This window comes from Crocodylus siamensis, chromosome 3 (genome assembly GCF_052110815.1).
Source record: "Crocodylus siamensis isolate JL-2025a chromosome 3, ASM5211081v1, whole genome shotgun sequence".
Taxonomy (NCBI): domain Eukaryota; kingdom Metazoa; phylum Chordata; order Crocodylia; family Crocodylidae; genus Crocodylus; species Crocodylus siamensis.
Window position 1 is genome coordinate 148,067,821 of NC_143397.1, and position 19,811 is coordinate 148,087,631.

General features: G+C 45.2%; 1 protein-coding gene across 3 annotated transcripts in view; it reads right to left on the bottom strand.

Moving 5' to 3' along the window:
- KIAA0319 (KIAA0319 ortholog) overlaps positions 1 to 19,811 on the bottom strand; it is a 107,425-nt gene that overhangs the window by 34,860 nt on the left and 52,754 nt on the right. For all 3 annotated transcript variants that reach the window (XM_090039487.1, XM_090039486.1, XM_090039488.1), the window contains 5 exons: positions 16,882 to 16,969; positions 13,699 to 13,791; positions 8,000 to 8,132; positions 3,513 to 3,741; positions 1,053 to 1,176 (listed from right to left, as the gene is read on the bottom strand). In XM_090039487.1, coding sequence (XP_089895613.1) covers positions 1,053 to 1,176; positions 3,513 to 3,741; positions 8,000 to 8,132; positions 13,699 to 13,791; positions 16,882 to 16,969 — 667 coding nt within the window. The remainder of the gene's footprint in view (positions 1 to 1,052; positions 1,177 to 3,512; positions 3,742 to 7,999; positions 8,133 to 13,698; positions 13,792 to 16,881; positions 16,970 to 19,811) is intronic.

Here is a 19,811-nt window from a genome sequence, read left to right on the forward strand (position 1 = left end):
TCAGTGTATTCCATTGACTTCCACCAGGATGAATGTGCCTTTTGTCTTAAAAGGAGGAACCTTGACTCAGATCCTTAACTAGTGTCAACTGGTATAACTCCACTGAAGTCAATGGAGTTGTGTCAACTTAAATACAGCTGAAGATTTAGTAAGGCAACATCTTCTCTATTATTCTACTTTCTCTATCCTTGTTCTGACAGCAAGGTCAAGGTCATTGTGTAACCATTTTCCAGAATTCTAATTTGCCCTTGGACCAGGTTTACTTAGCATAATATTTATAATGCCACACTGTCACCACCTTCAAAGGCATAGAGACTGGCTGTGTTTGTCATTTGTGTTCTTTATTTCTATAGTACACATCCAGAATTAAGCTTCATTGCACAATGCAAAGTATGGCATAGGACCATGCACTCAGGGACAAAGGAAAGAAAGCTTACCCTATTTACCTTGCTGGACACAGCACTGCCAGTATTAATAGAAGTTTTTTCATGTGGACAGAGCACAATGCTACCAAGAGAATCAAAAAACAGAAAAGACACTATGCAAAGGCAATCAGCCTGAAAATCTGAGATCTAGTGTAGTTGGGATGCCCTTTCATCTTCAGAAAGTTTGAAAAGCAAAGGTCTTTGAAAACTAATAATGCAATTTATTTACCTGTTTGGCAAGCTTAGGCTGTGGTCCTAGAATACAAATTACTAAAGAATCCTGGAAGATGAATGAATGGCAGAGCAAGAAGAAACTGAAGTTTATTAAGTCCCAATTTATGTGCTAGATTATATCAATATGCAGGCCATGCAGGAACTTGAGCACAGCATAGCTTATAATGCAAGTTACAATAGATCTTCACAAAAGCTGGTTAGTAGAAGCATTCACCACATAGATCTGTGTTTCATTTTGTAATTCCCCTTTAAAGAAAAAGCCCTTGATATGGCAACTGCTGGGTGCTCTGCCTGCCAACCAGAGGATTCAAGGGCAAGACATTCAAGAGCTGCTGTAATTATCCTAATTTCAGTTTATCACTGAGGAAGTCGGACCTTTTACAGGCTACTTACCGGGCTGTACAATCACTGTGACCTCAGCAGTGGACCGTTGTTTAACCGAGTCTGTAACTGTCAGCTGAAATGTATAATCTCCTTCCTGCATTGCAGATAACTGAAGGAATGGAGTTCGCACTCCCTACACAGTAAGAGGGGGGAAGAAGGGTAAGAAAGAGAATGCTAGGAGATGAAGCTAGGTTACAAACACATACAAGATGGGCTGCATACCACAACTTGGCAGAGTAACCAATTTACAGTTTAAATTCAAAGATACTATCTTAGCAAATGGCTCATGTTGGTTTAAAGGAAAAGAATACATTTAAAACCCAATGCCCAGGCACATTTAGTATACAGCTCTCTACCTCTCTTATACTAAGAGTCAACAATATTTCACCTGCAATCAGTAAATCTTCATTTTTTATTTTAGTATAATTGCTGCATTATGTTGAACAACAATGACCCATAATGTCTTGTGAAGCAAGAAATGTTTACATTCGTTACTAACAGATGAAATTATGATCCGCTTTACTAAAACTTGTAAACACTTCCTTGCAGAAGAGTCTTTTTAAACACTGAAAGTTTATTTCAATGTTATACTCGTGTAAAAAGAACAATTTTTATGAATTAAAATGTCATTAAATACAAAGATAGACCAGACTGTACTTGCTTCTCACAAATGTGTATGGGATTTATATTCTTATATAAGAATAACAACATTCTACTGTTAATTATGCATTATCTCCTACCAAAAATCTCAAAAAAGAAAACTTCTAAAATATACATAAAGACCAAAATCCTGGTCCTACTCATGTTCATAGATGGTTTGTTATTGACTGCAGAGGGATCATGATTTAATCCTAGAAGAAAATGTTCTTCAAATGTTCTACTAAAGCTCATTCCACACATTTATAGAATTACTTGATATTTAAATGTAAATGTGTAAGAGGGCACATTACTGCTTACTTATGGGTCGTCATGTTAACAAGCTGTCGTCATAATACCTATTGATTGTGTTACACCATAATGTCCTTCTATGTCTTTAAATAAACGTTAATGAAAACTATAAATATAACTTATATTATTAATTATTCACCAGAGCTAACTTTTAATTCAAGCAACTGCCATTGGTCAAAACTGCAGTCCTGATATCCTCAGCTTTATAGCAATAAAAATTATTCCCCAGTCTCAAAAATAATCTGTAAAATGCCTTCGCATTTCAGTATTCAATATGTGATTAACCCTTTGGGCATCTTAGATCAGTGACCCATTCATGCAAGGGAGTTGCTTTGGACCGAAGTAACACTCTGAGCTAAAGCTGAAGTGTGTAAAGAAAAAAGGAGAACACGTATAGGAATACATTATATTGATATAAGCGTAAGAGAGTCAACTGTACTAGCAGATTGCACTAATGTAACTATAGTGCCTTAGAAACCACTATAGACATAATTATGCAAAAATTGTCTGTAGGAAATCCCTAAAACATCCACCTTTAACATACAAGTTCCCTCTGGAACCTACTAAAATGGGTTCTGTGGTTCAGGTGACCAGGGATTAACTATGGGCCCTGCAGAGAACCAAGAATAATGGATAGGTTATACAAAATCAGGTTCTTAACTTTGAAGAAAAAAAGAGACAGACAACCATCGCAAAAAAAAAAAGCAAACTGGCCTAACTTTAACATAACAAAAATGTTACTGAATATGAAAGACATTAGAGTAAAGCCTCACAGAAGCTGGTAGGTATGATGCCCACCTTTCATTCAAAATAAATAGAAGAAGCACTATTGTTCCTTTCTGAAAGAAAGGTATAACCGCCAATGTAAAGGAAACATAAGGTATGTGGTTGAGAGGTTTTGTCCAGTATAAATGCAAGGGGCTGGACATTTTTTGCTAGTGCTGTATATACACGTGGCAGACGGAGACTGCAAGAGAAATACTAATAACATGGAGCTGAGGGACAGGAAGAAGAGAGCTTTTTTGGATAGACTGCTGCCAGGAAAAAGGCTTGTAACAGAAAGCAGGGAAAGTCCACTTGTTGTTGGATTCCTTCTGTGCTCAAGGAAGCAGGACTCTGTCCATTCCTTGTGAGCAAACAAGATCTTAAAAAATAAACACACAAACTCCTGACTCCATCCTCAGTTTCTCTTCCTAGCACAGGCAACAAGACACTGAACACTGGCTAAATGCTGAGGTCAAAAGGAATAAGACTGGTACCTACTTTTGTGACTCCAGTTTCCAGGGACAGAAATTGTAAACTAGTCTTCCTGTTGAACTCAGTAGAAAATCACATCATAAGTGATCACAGAAATCAAATATGGGCGAAAAGGAAATGAAATTTAAAGAGAGAACTGGAAGCATCACGTGAAATCAAGAGGGTAACAGTAATCTCTACATAACTGCTGGTGTATGTGGTGGTAATTTCTACACATTTATTCCCTCAACTAGCAATAAAAGATCAAAAAAGAAGTAAGCTTACCTGCATTGCTACAACCTTGCCTTTACTTTTGGGACTAAGTGTCCACTCATAGCTGACAATTTCATGATCATCATTGCTCTGGTTTCCATTTAGCGTGATGAAGTTTTGAGGCAAAGTTATTGCCTGATTCGGTCCCGCATTGGCAATGGGTGGGTAATCCACTGGCTTGTTGACCATCAGTAATGCAATAGTAGAGTTAGCTGCTCCATCTGAATCAATTACAGTTAGCCTACAGCAGAGAAGGGTATCCATTAATCTGGATCTAAACAAAGAATAAAGTTCTCCTGTGTGCTTCTCTTGGAAACTGGAGGATGAAAAAAGCCCAAACACCTAAAAAGACAAAGGAACCCTTTCCTGATAACCCTGAATCAGAGTATTACCACATGCTGAAAAGGAATAAGAGGCACCTGACTGCAGGTGTTAGTAGGGAAGAGGAAGAGAAAATTGTTTTTTCAAATATTGCATTACATTACACTACAAATGCATTTGTAGTTTGAAATGCGCATATTTAGGATGACAAGAGAAATTCCATTCCCACTGAGGTCAATGGCAAATTGCCAATGAGTTCAACAGAGATTTCACCCCAACATACCAAATTCCTAACAAAACTTACCCAGTAAGACCTCAATCATATAACTGACTGGCTGCAGTGAACTCACTCCCGCTAACAACTAAATAAAAACATTAAGAAGCATAAAAAATTATTTCTAATACAAGCCAGAGCAACTAAACAACAATGTATGTTTGGAGTTGCTTGGATTTTTTTTTCTTAATGAAACACTGAATTGATTTTACCAGGGCATCATCATCCCAAATTTGTGTGGATGATGTCACTGGAAGCCAAGTCACAAAACCAAAACCATGTAGTGTTCCATTATATCATTGCTTTAAAAATCACAGAATTGAAAAACAGTTAATGCTGAGATAAGTATTACTACAAATAAAGGACATCTGAGGTATGGCATTTATACTGTGCTTCTCACTGTGACATCTGAAAATACCCTTAGCTCAGTTTTATTGTGACTAATATACCAAACTGAGCAAGAGTTAGGAGCCCATTTTGAGAGCCCACTAATTTTAGCAATAAGGGAAGGATACTTTTGCAATAAATGCAAAGAACTGAAGGGTTCTATTCTTTATTCTGATGTGGTTTATTTTTGTGACCTGAGGCCCTAGATCATTTGAAATGTTCCAAATGCCTTTGAAGCACTCCAAAAAAAACCAAAACATACAGACATTCACAACCAGAGAAACATAAGAATTGCTATACTGGGTTAGACCAATGAGCCATCTAGCCTAGTATTCTGACAGTAGCAGCAGTGGATGTTTTCAGAGAGCATTGAACCAGTTATTTCTAGAACAGGGGTGGGCAAAATACAACCCCTGGGCCGGATCTCACCTGCCAGGTAACTGGATCTAGCCCCCTGCTGCCCCTGCGGACCTCTGCATGGGGTCATGCCCTACCTGCTCGTGCTAAGGCAGCCTGTGCCAGGCTCCTGTTAGCCCAGGCCCCAGCCAGGGTGCAGCTTCTGGTGGGGCTGTTCCTGGTTCTGCACCTCCTACCTCCAGCAGCAGCTCCTGCTTCTGATCTTGCCTCTGCTGCACCCAGTGAGCAGTTTCAGCCAGGCAGCTCCCACCCCAGCTCACAGGGCTCTGGCTTCAGATCTCAGGTGCCTTCCTTCCAGTGAATGGCATCCAGGAGCTGAAGCCAGAGCCCCAGGATCAGCACAGCATGGTGCAGCAGGAGTCAGAGGAGGAGCTGCTGCTGGAGGTGGGGAGCACAGAGCAGAACTCAGCCAGCTGCAGCCACTCTGGGAGCAGGGTTCAGCCCCATGTGGAGTGACACAGGGGTAGCACAGACCACACTGCCTGGAGGAGCTCTGGTGCATGTGCCCCTTGCCCCCCAGACTCCCACCACAGCAGGATCCCAGGATCTAGTGTCCAGGCAGCCTCCCCTCCACACACATACACACAACCCTCCCATACCTAAAGGGCAGGGTCACGTGATCCCATCCTCAGCCTCCCACTCCTGAGCGCTACTCCCCACCTATACACAGCCCCAAAGGGAGTTTTGGCAAGTTGTTGTAGGGGCAGGGGGCAGTGATGCCTACTAGGCCAAAACTCCCCATGTGGCCCTCAGGCCCCAATAACTGATAGTTATTATAATATTATAATAACCAGAGTAATCTATCCCCTATCTATTACCCTCCTTGGCATCTATAACCGTTCGTCTGGAGCAGTGGTTCTCAACCATTTTAGGATCAATGCACCCATCCATAACTTTTGTGAATTGAGCTGCATCCTATTTCAAGAGCTGATTTATTACAGTGCTGACCTTGCAGAAGCCAGGCAGTGGGGGTGGGGGAATGGCGAGGCAAGGAAAGCCTGTGCATGTCCCTATCTGCTTGTCTCCTCCCACATGGAGCCTGAGCCTTCCCTTATTTGCTTATCTCCTCACACTTCTAGCAGCACTCTTCAAAGGATCTCACAGCACCCCAGGGCCTGGCACCCTGGTTGAGAATTACTGGTTTAGAGATGCCAGAGGAAGCATCTCCAACTGTTGTAATAGCTATTAAACAGATTTACTGTTCATGAATTTGTCCAGTCCATTTTTGAACCTGTCTATATTATCTGCCTCTACAACCTCCTGTAGACATGAGTTCCACAAGTTAACCACATGCATGTAAAAAAGTACTCTCTCTTGTTAGTTTTCACTCTTGTTTCCCACTAATTTTAGTGGATGCCCCCTAGTTCTAATATTCTGGGATTAGAGTTCCCTGTTCACTTTGAGCACTTAAAAAATGATCCTCAAAAAACTGAGGAACCTCTTGGCAGCACTTCTTGAACCATCTGTACACTAATATTTAATGTACTTTATTTATGCTGCTCAGTCCCCCAACATCCCATAGTGCTCCACTCTCCCTCCTCCCTGCCCCCACAGGATAGACAGCCAAAGAGTACTCCCCTGTGAGCTCAGCTGTCCATAGCAATCTCCAGAGCTCAAGTGTCATGCACATAATCTTTTTTTTCCAGCCCCAGGGTCTGGTATTTCCAGTGTATTTTAGTTCTGGTTTGTGGGGGGTGGGGCCAGGAGCATGCCACTGTCCTCAGCAATCTCTGGTACCTGGGACTGGAGAGAACATTTACTGAATGACTCTCCACCTCTGGAACCATAAAACTGCACAAAGAAGCACTCACTGGCCATCTACCCAGCTCCTCCTCAAGCCACGTGAGGGAGTGGAGCAACAGGAATAAACAACCCCTGGCTGTGAGCACACTGATTCATGCCATTAGTGATTCTGAATCAGTCCAGCAGGTTTCAGGTTGCAACAAGGGGCTGCACACCTGTCCACAGCCTGAAAGCATTTCAAATTTGCAGCACTCCAAACTCGAGAAGAATTTGAAGCGCTTCAAATTCATGCATGCCCATGGCCTTAGACAGGTCACTTTAAGACCACATGCAGATTTCTTGGAAACTTAATTCATTTCTAATTGGAGAGAATTTTGAGTTCTTTTGCTTAGCATGTATTCTAGTAGCATGATGATCATAAATCTGGACAACAGGTCAATTTCCACCGCTGCCACCAGTGTAAATATGAAGTACCACCAGCAAAATCAGATATTTACACCTGTATTACTGAGAACAGAATTTGGACCTATATATAAATGGGTACTGTATTGGCACATAAAGCTTGCACAAAGTATCACTTTGTTTGTACATACATGCAAGTTCTCTATAGATTCCAAATCCTTGATGATATGTTGATGTACAATCTGATGTTTGAATTGATTTTATGAATCTGTAGGCAAATTGCCAATTGAAGTCAGTGGTTCTTCTGCCTACAAAAGGATAAGATCCTAAGCTAAACTCTCCAGAAAATGGAAAATCTATCATAATGAATACCCAACATTATAACAGCATTTTTTTCTGCTGCATGTATAGACATCTGGAATGGTTCCAGCTTTAGCAGGCCAGAATGGAAGATGAATGGTAACAATGAAAAAGCTTTTATTGAAGAAGTTAATGATTCTTGAAGAACTGACATACCAGACTGCTTTGCAATGATCACTCTTCCAATCCTGTTCTGTCTACAGTTCCTCCTAAAGCAGAATTGTCTACATAGAGTTACTGAGGGGCACTTGCCAAATTGCAGGTCAAAAAATCTTGAAAAAAAAAAAAATGAGTTCTCTCCCTAGCTATAAACATAACGTATCTTTGTGGAGTTTTCTGCTGTGTCATTCTGTATAATAGTATCCTGCAACACAGGCATGATACAACACATCCATCCTGTGAAATCAGTTTAAATGTTTCTTAATTAACCTCTTTGTAAGGCTTTTTCACCAAACTACGGGAAGGAAAATAATTTGCAGAAGATAGACACAACGCTCCAAGGAGTCAAATATGATCATACAGTAGAAAGCAATAAGCTTCTAACAGAAATCAGGATGTGCACAACATGGGGGTGGAAGGGAAACAATTCACTTACCTGAAAGTGTAGTTGCCAGGAACAAGGTTAGACAAGTGTAGAACAGGTATGTCAGCAGATGCTTTCTGTTCCCGCAATGGACCTTTAATTTCCTCCCAGTGATAACTCACAATCTTAGTATCATCTCTGCTTTCTATATTTGGTAAAGAAAAATACCAGTATCATGAATTAACAGTAGTAATATAAAAGGCACATAATACTCAGTGTTTAATTAGTTTTCTATATTTATCTTTTCAAACATGTTTGCGCACATATAAAAATATACAAAGTGGTCTCTTTACTAGCAGTTAAAGCCACAGGATCTGAGTAAAACACTTAAAGTAAGATATAAATGTGCTTGTGTATGTTAAATGTTGACTTTTTTTTAAAAATGGCAACATATCTATTCAAATAGACTCTATTTAAAATGCAGAAGGATGTGTATTTAGCTTGCTTATTCAGTTTTAAAAAAACCCACCCAGGGACATAAAATGCCTCTGAAATCCCAAAGAAACTATGAGTAATCTCACTCCATTTCTCAAGGCAGTTGTATATTTATTTCTCAGCTTTGCAAAACAGGAATGCATTGCATAACTTTAGGAAGTTTGCATAGCTCCATTAGCTTTTCTGAGTTCAGTGGGACTACTTCTGTACATAGATTCATAGAGTCAGAAGGGACCTCAGTGGGCCATCTAGTCTGACACCCTGCCCATGGCAGGCAAGAAAAGAAACACCAACCCTGGGGTCATGTGATCCCAGCCAGGTGCCTGTCCAGTCTCTTCTTGAAGACCCGCAAGGATGGGGCAAGCACCACCTGTCTTGGGAGCCCATTCCAGATTCTGGCAACCCTAACCGTGAAGAACTTTTTCCTAATGTCCAACCTAAACCTTCTCTCTAGTAGCTTATGGCCATTCTTCCTTGTTGATCCAGGGGATGCCCTGGTGAACAGATCGTTGCCTACTTCACATTGCTCTTCCCTTATGAATTTGTACGCCACCACAAGGTCCCCTCTCAGCCTTCTCTTGGAGAAGCTCAAGAGGTTAAGGTCCCTTAGCCTTTCCTCGTATGGCCTTCCCTGCAGACCTCCAATCAGGCGAGTGGCTCTTCTCTGGACCTTCTCCAGGTTGTCCACAACCCACTTGAACTGTGGCATCCAGAACTGGACACAATACTCCAGCTGCAGTCTGACTAGTGCTGCATAGGGGGGGAGAATCACTTCCTTGGACCTGTTTGTGAAGCACCATACAGCTAAGTATGTTAAACATGTGCACAACCAGGGCTCAAAAGAACTAACAGATTGTGTGAGAATGAGCGAAAGTGTTCAGCACAGGTCCAATACAGGACAAAGAGAAAAAAACAAGTCTTCAGAAAGCTTTTACCCTCCCTGAAGCTGTGAATAGAAGGAGCAGCCAGAAGAGTGGTTGTGCAAGAAGAATCAGCACCCCCAGTAGGACATGGAGAGATTCCTATGCAGGCTCTATGTATACACCAGGGGTGCTCAACCCCCATGCTGAGGGCCAGATCCAGCTTCTGCAGCCATGTAATGTGGCCCACAGGGCTTCCCATGGATCCCGTGGGGAGCCCTGTGAGCTCTAGCCCTGAACGCTAAGTTGGGTGCACAGAGTGGCAGGGGGCTCAGTCCCAGTGTGCAGGGGTTGAGCAAAGGCAGTGTGGAGCCCCTGGAACCTGATCCCAACCAGATTTTATAGACTTCATAGACATTAGGGCTGGAAGGGACCTCACAAGATCATTGGGTCTAGCCCCATGCCAAAGGGCATCGCATTGGTGGCTCATGTTCATCTTGTGGTCAGCCATGACCCCCAAGTCTCTTTCATTCATAGCACTAGTGAATGTAGCATTGCCGAGCCTATAGGTATGATGTGGGCTCTCTCCCAAGGTGGAGCACCTTGCATTTCTCCATGTTGAAAGTCATCAGGTTTTGATCCACCCACATTGTGAGCCTGTCCAAGTCAGCCTGAATCCCCAGCCTATCCTCTAATATGACCGTGCTTCCCCATAATTTGATGTCATCTGCAAACTTAGCCAGTCTGCTTCTGACACCTGAATCCAGGTCATTTATGAATATGTTAAAGAGTACCGATCCAAGTACTGAACCCTGAGGGATGCCACTGGTCACCATGTGCCAGGTTGACTCGGTTCCATCGACCATCACTCTCCAGGTCCAACCATGGAGTCAGTTCCCCAGCCAACAGATCGTAAGGTCGTTGAGGCCACAGTTCCCCAATTTTGTCCTGAGAACATCATGGGAGACCAAATCAAAGGCTTTTTTGAAATCCAAGTATATGACATTAGCCTCTCCTCCCCTGTCCAGGTGATGTGTTGTGGCAGAGCTCCTTTGGTGTCTGTCACTTTAAAAACATGAAGAGGCAACCTGCAGGTGTGGCCCCAGCTCTGATGAGCAGGCATTTTAAGACTCAGGCCAGCAGAGCTGGAGGCAGCAGTCTGCTGCCTGGCACGGAGGAAACAACATCTCCTGGTGGAGCTGCTACTCCGGCGACAGTAGGAGGTAAGGGCAAGAGCTTATGGGGATGGCTAGGAGGCTCTTGGTCCTGGGCATGATCTAAAACTGCATCCTGCCAGGGGTAAGTGGCCTGGTGGGGCTGTTCCTGGCAAGACAGTCCCCCAGAAATGCCAGGCTATTTACCACCCTGGTGAAAGGCGAGGAGGGGTGCCTTAACCCCAGCCCCCACCTTCAGGTGGTTTATTTATCATCGGAGGCAGTAGAGGGCCAGGCACACCCAGGGGTGGCAACTGATCCCATGTAGGGTGTGAGACCCCAGAGTGGGTAGTGGGGCCAGGCACGGCTGTGCCCACCTGAGCCCATGCGGGGTGCGATACCCTGGAGAGTGAGAGTGCTGGGCCAGGCATCCCAATGAGGGGCACCTGAGCCTGCAGGGGTGCTCGACCCCAAGCCCCAGCATAGGGGGCAGAGTACATGCCTCAGAGGAGGCAGAGGTGCAGAGTGGGGTGCAGAGAGACACCTATCTGCCTGTACAAGAGTGGCAAGGCCCTGAGAGCAAGGGGGTGAGTGAGGTCCAGGTAAGCCTTCAGATACCTGAGGCCAAAGGTGGACTGGAGGCTGAGGAAAGGCCCCAGGAGTGAGTGGCAGGAGTAGGGGCCCAAGGAAGGGGCATTATGTTTTGATGCGGGGCCAGAGCTAAAGTTGGTTCAAAGTTGAGCAATCACTCAGTCAATGCACAGTGGGGTAATGGGAGATGCCAGAGAGACTGCACCAGTGCTGACCAAAGAAAGGAGAGCTAAGCCCAAGGATCTCATGGAGTAGGACAGGATGAGTGTGGCCCAAGGGGGTGGTATGCAAGGGACAAGGTGACACCTGGTGGAGTGTAAGAGGCCCCAGTGAGAGATGGGTAGTATGAATGTGGCCTGTAACATGGCAGCGTGAGAGAGACACAACTGTCTAGTTGGGCCCGGCCTTGAGCTGGCAATTGAACAGCAGGCCATCTGCAAGGCTTCGGATTCAATACAATGGTGGTCGGAGCTGCATACATAGGCCCAGGAGAACAGGGTATTCAAAGGGCAGCCTCCTGCCTAATTAAGACCCTAATTATTTAACAAGACATAGCAGGAGAGAGAAGCAGGCAGCATGCCCAGGGGCAGGTGGGAGACTAAAACTGTGGCTGGTTGGGGAGATGCCACTTTGCCACACATCACCTGGTCATAGAAGGAGATGAGGTTAGTCAGGCACAATCTACCCATAATGAAGCCATGTTGGCTCTCTCTCCAAATAACACCTTCTGTTAACCTATTGTTAATGGATTCTTTAATAATTCTTTCCATGCTCTTTCCAGGGATTGAGGTAAAACTGATTGGCCTACAATCCCCTGGTTCTTCCTTCCTTCCTTGAAGATAGGCACCACAATGGGCTTTCTTCCAATCTTCAGGAACCTCTCCCAAGCGCCACAAGTTCTCAAATATCCTTGCCATCTGTCATGCTATGATGTCAGCCAATTATTTTAGCACTCTTGGATGCATTTCATAAGGGCCTGCTGACTTAGGGATGTCCAGCCTCTCAAGGTGTTCCCTCACGAGGTCTTTGCCAAATGTAGGCATGTGGTCACCCATACCCTCATAATCCTGTGTTCTGTCAGGCAGGGTGATTCCCCTGGGCTGGTGAAAAACCGATGCAAAGTAATCATTAAGGAGATTAGCTTTTTCCTGGGTGTTGGATGGTGGGGAGGGAGAACCTGGAACCTGTTATGAGCTGGGCAGGGCAGCACAGAGCTCTGTGCTGCCTCTGTCTGGCTGGTATCAAGCTCTGGGGCCCCGCACTACCTTCACCCAGCCCCCTGCATATTAGGATCAGGCTCCAGGGATCTGTGCTGCCTTCACCCAACACCCTCATGCTGGGATCAAGCCCTGGGGACCTGTGCCACCCCCACCTAGCCAGGATTGAGCACCAGGCAGCTGGAGGCAATGAGGGACCCCAGGACCCAATACTGGCATGAAGGGGCAGAATGGGGACCAATCTAGCCTGCAGATCTGCTCCAAACCATTCATTTGGCCCACAGGGCAGCCAAAATTGTACACACCACTGACAAAGACTGATACAAAGGATGACAACAGAGTCTCTGGGAAAAACTGGGATGCCAGATCCTTACAGCTTACATCCCAATTCTAGGTTTACTGTCAACAAATAAACCTTACCTACTTGCTCCCATAGTGGATGGGGGGAGGGAAGAAGGGGCGATACCAGGAATCAGCGATTTGACAGTCTAGATGACTTCAGAGTGGCCTCAAGCAGATTTGAGTGAACTCTCCTAAGACAGAGCCACAGTGTGGCCCTGGGTTATGCTCTCAATTGCCTACTCTGCTTCACTGACGGTCTCTGTTTCACCCTAGCAGGGGTGAGTGGCCGTAGCTCATTTTGTCAGCAATAGACCCACAAGGGGAGACGGGCTCTGTAGGCAGCCTGGAAAGGCCAGAAAATTAGCATTTGGGTAGATCTAGTGGCCTCCACTTGGCTACTGTGGGCAGGGAAGCCATGGAATAAATACACCAGAGTCCTACACTCTGGCCCAAAGTTGGAGGGATGCATTTCATCTCCCTAGTCTCATCCTACACTTGGGTACATGCAGTTCAATTAATTAAGCTTCAGATGAGACACAAAAAGGGAACAGAAGTAAACATTCATGAGTATTCTCTGACAAACTTTGTTTAGCAACACATTGTAGGTCTCTCCACGCAACTTATTTAAATCATAAAGACCCTGATTCATTGAGGCACTTGACAACATGCCTACATTTAAGCAATTTCTACTGACTTCAAACAGGTCCAAATGCCTACTTGAAGTTATACCATAATAAATAGGTGTTTCAGAGCATTACCCCTGAGCTAAGGGATGTAGCACAACTTTACTTGAGTGAGTGATTTCTGATTTGACAGCATTTTAAACACACACACATACACTGTACAAATGGCAAAATTCAAGAAAATGAAGCCTAAGACTATGTCATTCTGCTTTCTACTTAAAAATGAATCTACAGAAAGGACTTTTTTTTTTTTTTAAATGAAAGGCAAACAAACATTTCTGACAAGGAATGATGACATTCAGCAGAGAGTATCCCACTTCACCAAAGTGTAGAAGATGGAGTAAGCAATGAGAACTATAATTCCTAAAAAATATTACAACCATGTATAAGGACCATAAGATAAAAATCAAAGAGTTCCTCAGTACATACGACTGCCATCAATGAAGGTGGATGTGGTAGGCAATGAGACCTCCTGTATTTTGGGTGAAACAACGGCAACAGGTGGCTGGTTTACTCTGACTGCTGTGTGGAAAAAGGAGGGGAACAAAAGCTATTAAAAGAAAATACATGCAAATCTATTCTGCCAATTCCTTAGGCAAATCAACAGTGAAAAGGGAAAATAAATGCTTCAACAGAGGGGAAAGGTTATGGTGGTTTGGGATAAAAATCAGATAGGAACTTTGCATCTAACAAACATTTTCAGTCATAAGTAGCTGAAAATAGCACTTTACCATGGCATTTTCTCATGTATATACAAGCTACATAATTACATGGGAAGAAAGTTTTGCTCAGAATATCATCTAAAATACAGAAAAGCCATTTTCTATATAAAATTTAAGGCCTGCAATTAAATTTGCTGTAAGCACAAAATGATCCATGCAATTTTGGAGCTGTCCTGTAAGTCCACAAAATAATTGTCTGACTACTTTTAAATTTAGAATCCAGACTGCAGATTATTACAGGAAAAGTCAGTCTCCATTGAGCCACTCAACTATGTAATTTAAAACTGTCCTTTTAGAGGTTTATGGACTTTCTTCTCATTTAGAGAAATTCCTCAACAACAAAGCCAGGACAGGCCGCTTTGCAGCTGCTATTGTACACCCTAGATAAAGCAAGGAAAAAGGGTGGTATAATGTACTACAATCCAGCACTCCCACTCTAGTGACTGGCAGCTGGCATCAACTAGCACAGTCCTGAGGCTGCTGTAATTTGTGTCACCTTGGCGCTTCCCTGTCAGAACACAGGACCAATGCCACATCCAAGATTTCCCAAGTGGGGATGTGGAAGCAGCAACCTGCTCTGCAGGGATGGCTGCACCTCCTGCTCCCAGCCTCCTCCACCCCCACCAATGTGAGAAGACCACCCTTGAAGGGCTTCAGGGACTTGTTTAAATCCTTAAAGCAGGTGAAAATCCTCCCTCCCCTTCCTTTCCCCACTCCCCCCCCCCACCTGCCACTGTGTTTTCCCCTGCTGTTCCTGGGGTGGGGGAAACACCAGAGCTGTTCCTGCTGACCCCAGCCAGGTGAAGACAGGGACAGCAGCAACAGTGTGGCAAGAGAGTAGTTCTCCCTTCCCTACAACCATTCCCGGAGATCAGGGAAAGAGCTCCACCCCAACCCACCCCCACTGCTACTTTTTCTGTCCCTAGCTGAGCCAAACCCACATACAGCCCAGCTGGGACAGACAGGAAGAGCCCTGGTGCTTCCCCCACCCCCGGGACAGTGGGGAAAGCAACAGTGGCAGGAGGGGAGGAGGGATTTTCACCTTTCACCTTGGGGGCTTAAAAAGTTGCCAACTCCCATGGTGTGGTCCAGTCCAAAAGGAGGCTGCAGCCACCTCACTGCACCCCCTCTGGTTCCACCCCAGTGCAGAACTCTGAAATAGTTGAGAATTTGTAGCAAAACCCCCAGGGTTTTTTTGGTTTTGTTTTTTCTTTTACATTCCCCCCCCTCCCCAATCATTTCTGACTCTCTTTGCCCTCTCTACCCCTTATAAGTAATTACAAATAGTACTAGGTAAACTATAGTACGTTCTTATACTCCCTTATAGTAACAAGCCCCTTTTAAATTGTAAATACTGTTCTATTATGTTTGTATTGATCTTTACTGTTTTATATTGAATGTATATGATTTAGGCCTGTGTCTGTAAAGTAATGTCAAGTTTCCATTTTGTATGTCAAGACTCCATCTTGTGTCTCCTGCCCGGGTATAACCTATTGTATAGTATGTTGTAACTGTGACTCATGTCTAACCAGTTTCATGTAAATTGGTTCTTAAATAAATGGGAGTGAATGAGGGTGCTTGAGGTACAATGGTAGCAGGCCTCTAACAAATGATCAACTCAACAACCGGACCATCAACTCAACAACCAGACCACTGCCTTGCATCGACTCACCCGGAAACCACAGACCTCACCCAGGAACAGAGACAAAACCCAGCATTTCAAAGATAAAGAACCTACAGGAACCCAACATTTGGAAGACAAAGACCATACAGAAACCAGCAACCCACCATTTTGTCCCACCAGACAATGAGGACACCTGGATTTGCATGTATGCATCTGAGCAGGACTGGCCTTGCCTGGGCATGCCCTTCCCATAGGAGACACAGGTAGATCAAAGGGGTGGTAAAAGGGGTGGTAGGGTGTGACCTCTTTGGGATGACCTCTCCATCCTGACCAGCACCATGCCACACCACCTATCCACCCAGAGGCCCTGCTGGCAACCCCCTCTGGACAACACCTTGCTAGAGAAGACCCCAACTGGCCATCAAGGATCAACTCGCAGCCCAGAATAGGTAGCTATTACCCACCTTCCTTCCCCAAGCAAAGGACCTGGACTCTGTCCCCACACACCTTGACTTCAATCTCTCCACCAAGCCTTTCTTCTCCTGCTGTGTCTGTGTCTGTGCCAATAATTCCTTGGGGCTGTATAGTGTGCTGCCTGATTAATAAAACTTATTTTGAAACCCCAAGTTGGGTTTTTGTCTGACTGGTCTCCTGGACCTCCTCCTTGATTTCCCAGCTTTTTCCTTCAGTTCTTTCTGCCTCTCAGTTTCCAGCCCCGATCTCCCAGCTTTCTGCCCCTCCTTTTCCCAGCTGTCTCCTCCTTTCCACCGGGCTTTTTCCCTCACTTCCACCCCAGGACCAGGTGACCTCAAGTAACCCCAGGGGCCACAGTGACCTCAAGTAACCCCAACCCCATGACCTCGAGTAACCCCGGGGCACATTGACCCCAGTTAACCCCAACCCCAAGTGACCTCAAGTAATCCCCAGCACCAGGTAACCTAAACACTCTCTAGGGTTAACAAACAGCCATGAAAGTGAGTGTTTCTGTGTGTGCATATAGTTTTGTATGAACCCATAGAGTGAGTGAGTAAGTGAGTGAGTATCACACCCTCCTGTCTAACTGCGCAATATTGAGATCCCGAGTGATGTAGCACGTGTCAAGTCAACAAATTCAGTACAATACACCCAATTCAATCTAAAAAAAATCCTTGATGTAATGTGAGAAACTGTGCACATATTCTTGTGTGATAAGGAAATCTGTTACTCTTTCAAACTACTGAGGAATCTTTAAATGAAACAAGCACTTGATACATTAGTCTGATTTACCTGGTTTGACAGTGACATTCACAAATCCTTCTCCAAAGGCATTTTCACCAGAAACAGTCACTCTGAATGCATAGAGGCCTACTGACAGCTGAAGCATACAAAAAAAAGTGCTACCAATTATATGAAGAATCACACAAAGATAATATAAATATTTAAAGATACTTATTAGCTTGCAATACTGTAAACAAGGAACTTGAAACACCGGGCTCAATTTATAAAGTCATGAACAAAGTACGGACCATCAGCCAGAATGGGCTTGAGAAACAGCCACATGGGGCATTCTTACTTTCCCCTAGGACAGGGGTTTTCAACCTTTTTAATAAATGAACCCCTTATGACTCAAAGTTTCAGCTCCTGTACTCCCTTATACTTTCTACTTGTTTATAAGGGGGGAAGATCAGATTGAGGCCCCTGCAGTATAGAAGGGAGTGGGGCTGGGGCAGGAACTACACAGCTGGGATCAGGTGCAGTGAGGGACAGAACTGCGAGTGGCTCATAAGGGGGGAGTGGGAAGGGGGCGACAGATCCCACCGCTGCTTGCTCCTCAGGAGGGCATGGGGAGGCACATGCCCCCAGGTCTGCATGGGGTAGTGCAGGGTGGGTTGCAGCCAAGGTAGCACCGGGCTCTTCCCAGCAGGGGGCTGGGCCAGGCTGTGCTCAGGGTGGGTGGCAGTGGTACTGGGAGAAGGGTTGGAGGACTGTGGCAAATTCTGAAGTGACTGCACCCCCCTCCTCCCTCTGTAGCCCCGCTCCTATAGGCCCCCCTTGGCGAGGGAGGGAGTGGGGCAGGGGCTGCACAGCCAGGCAAGGCCCAGAATTGAGCTGCACACACCCCAAAAGGGCATTGGAAGGTGCATGCCTCTGGATCTGTGCGCATGGGGTGGGCTGGGGCTGGGTGGCTGACCAGGCTGCGCTTGGGGCGGTGGAAGCAGCGCTGGCAGAGGAGCTACAGGAGGCTGCAGCCACTCCAGAATTCTCCATAGCCCCTCTAACCCCCACTTCCAGTGTCACTGCCAACCGCCCCAAGCACAGTGCAGCTCAGCCCACCCACCAAGAACAGCCTAGTGCAGCCCCAGCCCACCCTGCCTCACATGCAGTTCTGGAGGCATGCATCCCACCCATGCTCTCCTGAGGTGCGTGTAGTGGTGGCACTGGGAGGAGGGGCCAAATGGGGGAAGAGCTTGCACACAGTGGTCGCTACAACCACCAGTCACTGGCTTTTGGCTGAGGGCAGTGGCCTGGCAGTCAAATCAGGAAAGCTAGCTGGGGCAGAGGGTGGGGAGGCACCACAATGTGCCATGTGGGGTCAGCAGTGCCCAGTGCACCTCTCTCCCTCCCCCAGGTAAGAGGTGAACACACCAAAGGAGATGCTACACCATGCCCCAGGGTGTGCTGACTCTGCCCAGCCACACATACCCCCAAAGACCTTTCTAAGTACCCCTGGGGTACACATGCCTCTGGTTGACAGCCCCTGCCCTAGGACAGTGGTTCCCAACTGTGGCTTGCAGTCCTGTTGGACCCACATCAAATTAAAAATTTGATGATAAGGATGCATGGGAAATTCTGAGGGTTGATCATGTTTTAGTGGTCTTAAAAATTTGGGAATCACTGCCTGAAAAGATAAGTCCTTTGAAAGTTGTAAGCAAGGGAACTTTGTCAGTCAGTAAAACTTTTCTGTGATGAGTCTACATATGAGAAGGAAGCAGGGTACCCTATTTACGCCGATTCTATAGATCATATTTTCCTTACTGTTTGCAAAATGCCTCGGCAGCATTTTGCTGATTCATACCAGTCAAAGATCTAAGACTTTCAGTAGAAGGTGAAACTGATTTATAAAACAGTGATCGTATAGGTTAGGGACAGACATTTAAAAAGCCTGAGCCTGAACTGATTCAATCTTTGCAGGTTAATCTAACTTGAACCCATTTGTAACTGCACAGACATCCTCTTTGGACTGAAGAAATGCAGGCAGATGCTGGGGGACACTAGAGCAGCCCTCCCTTCCCTTCCACACTGCTGAGCTGGGGAGGGGGCATGCCCAGGCCCTGGCAGGACACTCAGATTAGGGAGGGGTTCCCCCACACACTGCTCTTGAACAGCCCAGCAGGGAGTTGATAACAGAGCAGTTATCAGCCCGTCAGCAAAACAAAAGCCTCTCTCATTAGTTCAAGCTCTTCTTAAACAACTTTTTCCAAGGAAGGATGGAGGGACATTAGCAGCTACCTGTTGATTAGCTCCAAAAAGCCCTAAGCAGACACTGTCTTGTCTGCCTTACACAGACACTTCTCCACATAAGCTAGCATACCACATGCTAGCTATGATCAGTAATGTAGGAGAGGGGAGGGGGACAGAGGGAAGCCAGGCAGATACAGCTATGCCTATAAGTCTGTGCCGGAGCTCCAGCCAGAGAGCTGAGGGAAGAGGCCAGCCCATCTCTCTGGGGCAGAAAGCCCTGTCCAGGGCTGTAAAGTATCTGGGATGCTGGGGGCCTATGGTTTAACTTAAACCAGGAAGGGGTCTGGGACAGACATTGCATAAACCGGTTTGACCCAAATCAGTTAAGTGTGATACTACATTCAACCAGGTTTGTCTTAAACAGGTTTCAGCCATTTTTAAACTGGTTTATATACACTGAACTTATATTCTGTTACAGATCTAAAACAGCTTCTGATCACTTAAAACGGTTCATGTGTAATGTCTCTCCCTAGCCATAGGCTTTTCAACAGCATGCTGCAGGACGCAAAACTGTAGTATCTAAAGATAAGTGAAATTTTGTAGCCAAAAGCAACACAAATTCATGTGAGTTTTGCTGAATTGTTCATGGTGGGGGGGGGGAAAAACCCCAACGATTTTCATTGTTCGAGTCAAAACACCCTTTCATTTCAAAATTTCTTGATTTTTTTTTTTATAAGAACACAAGAGAGAAAACA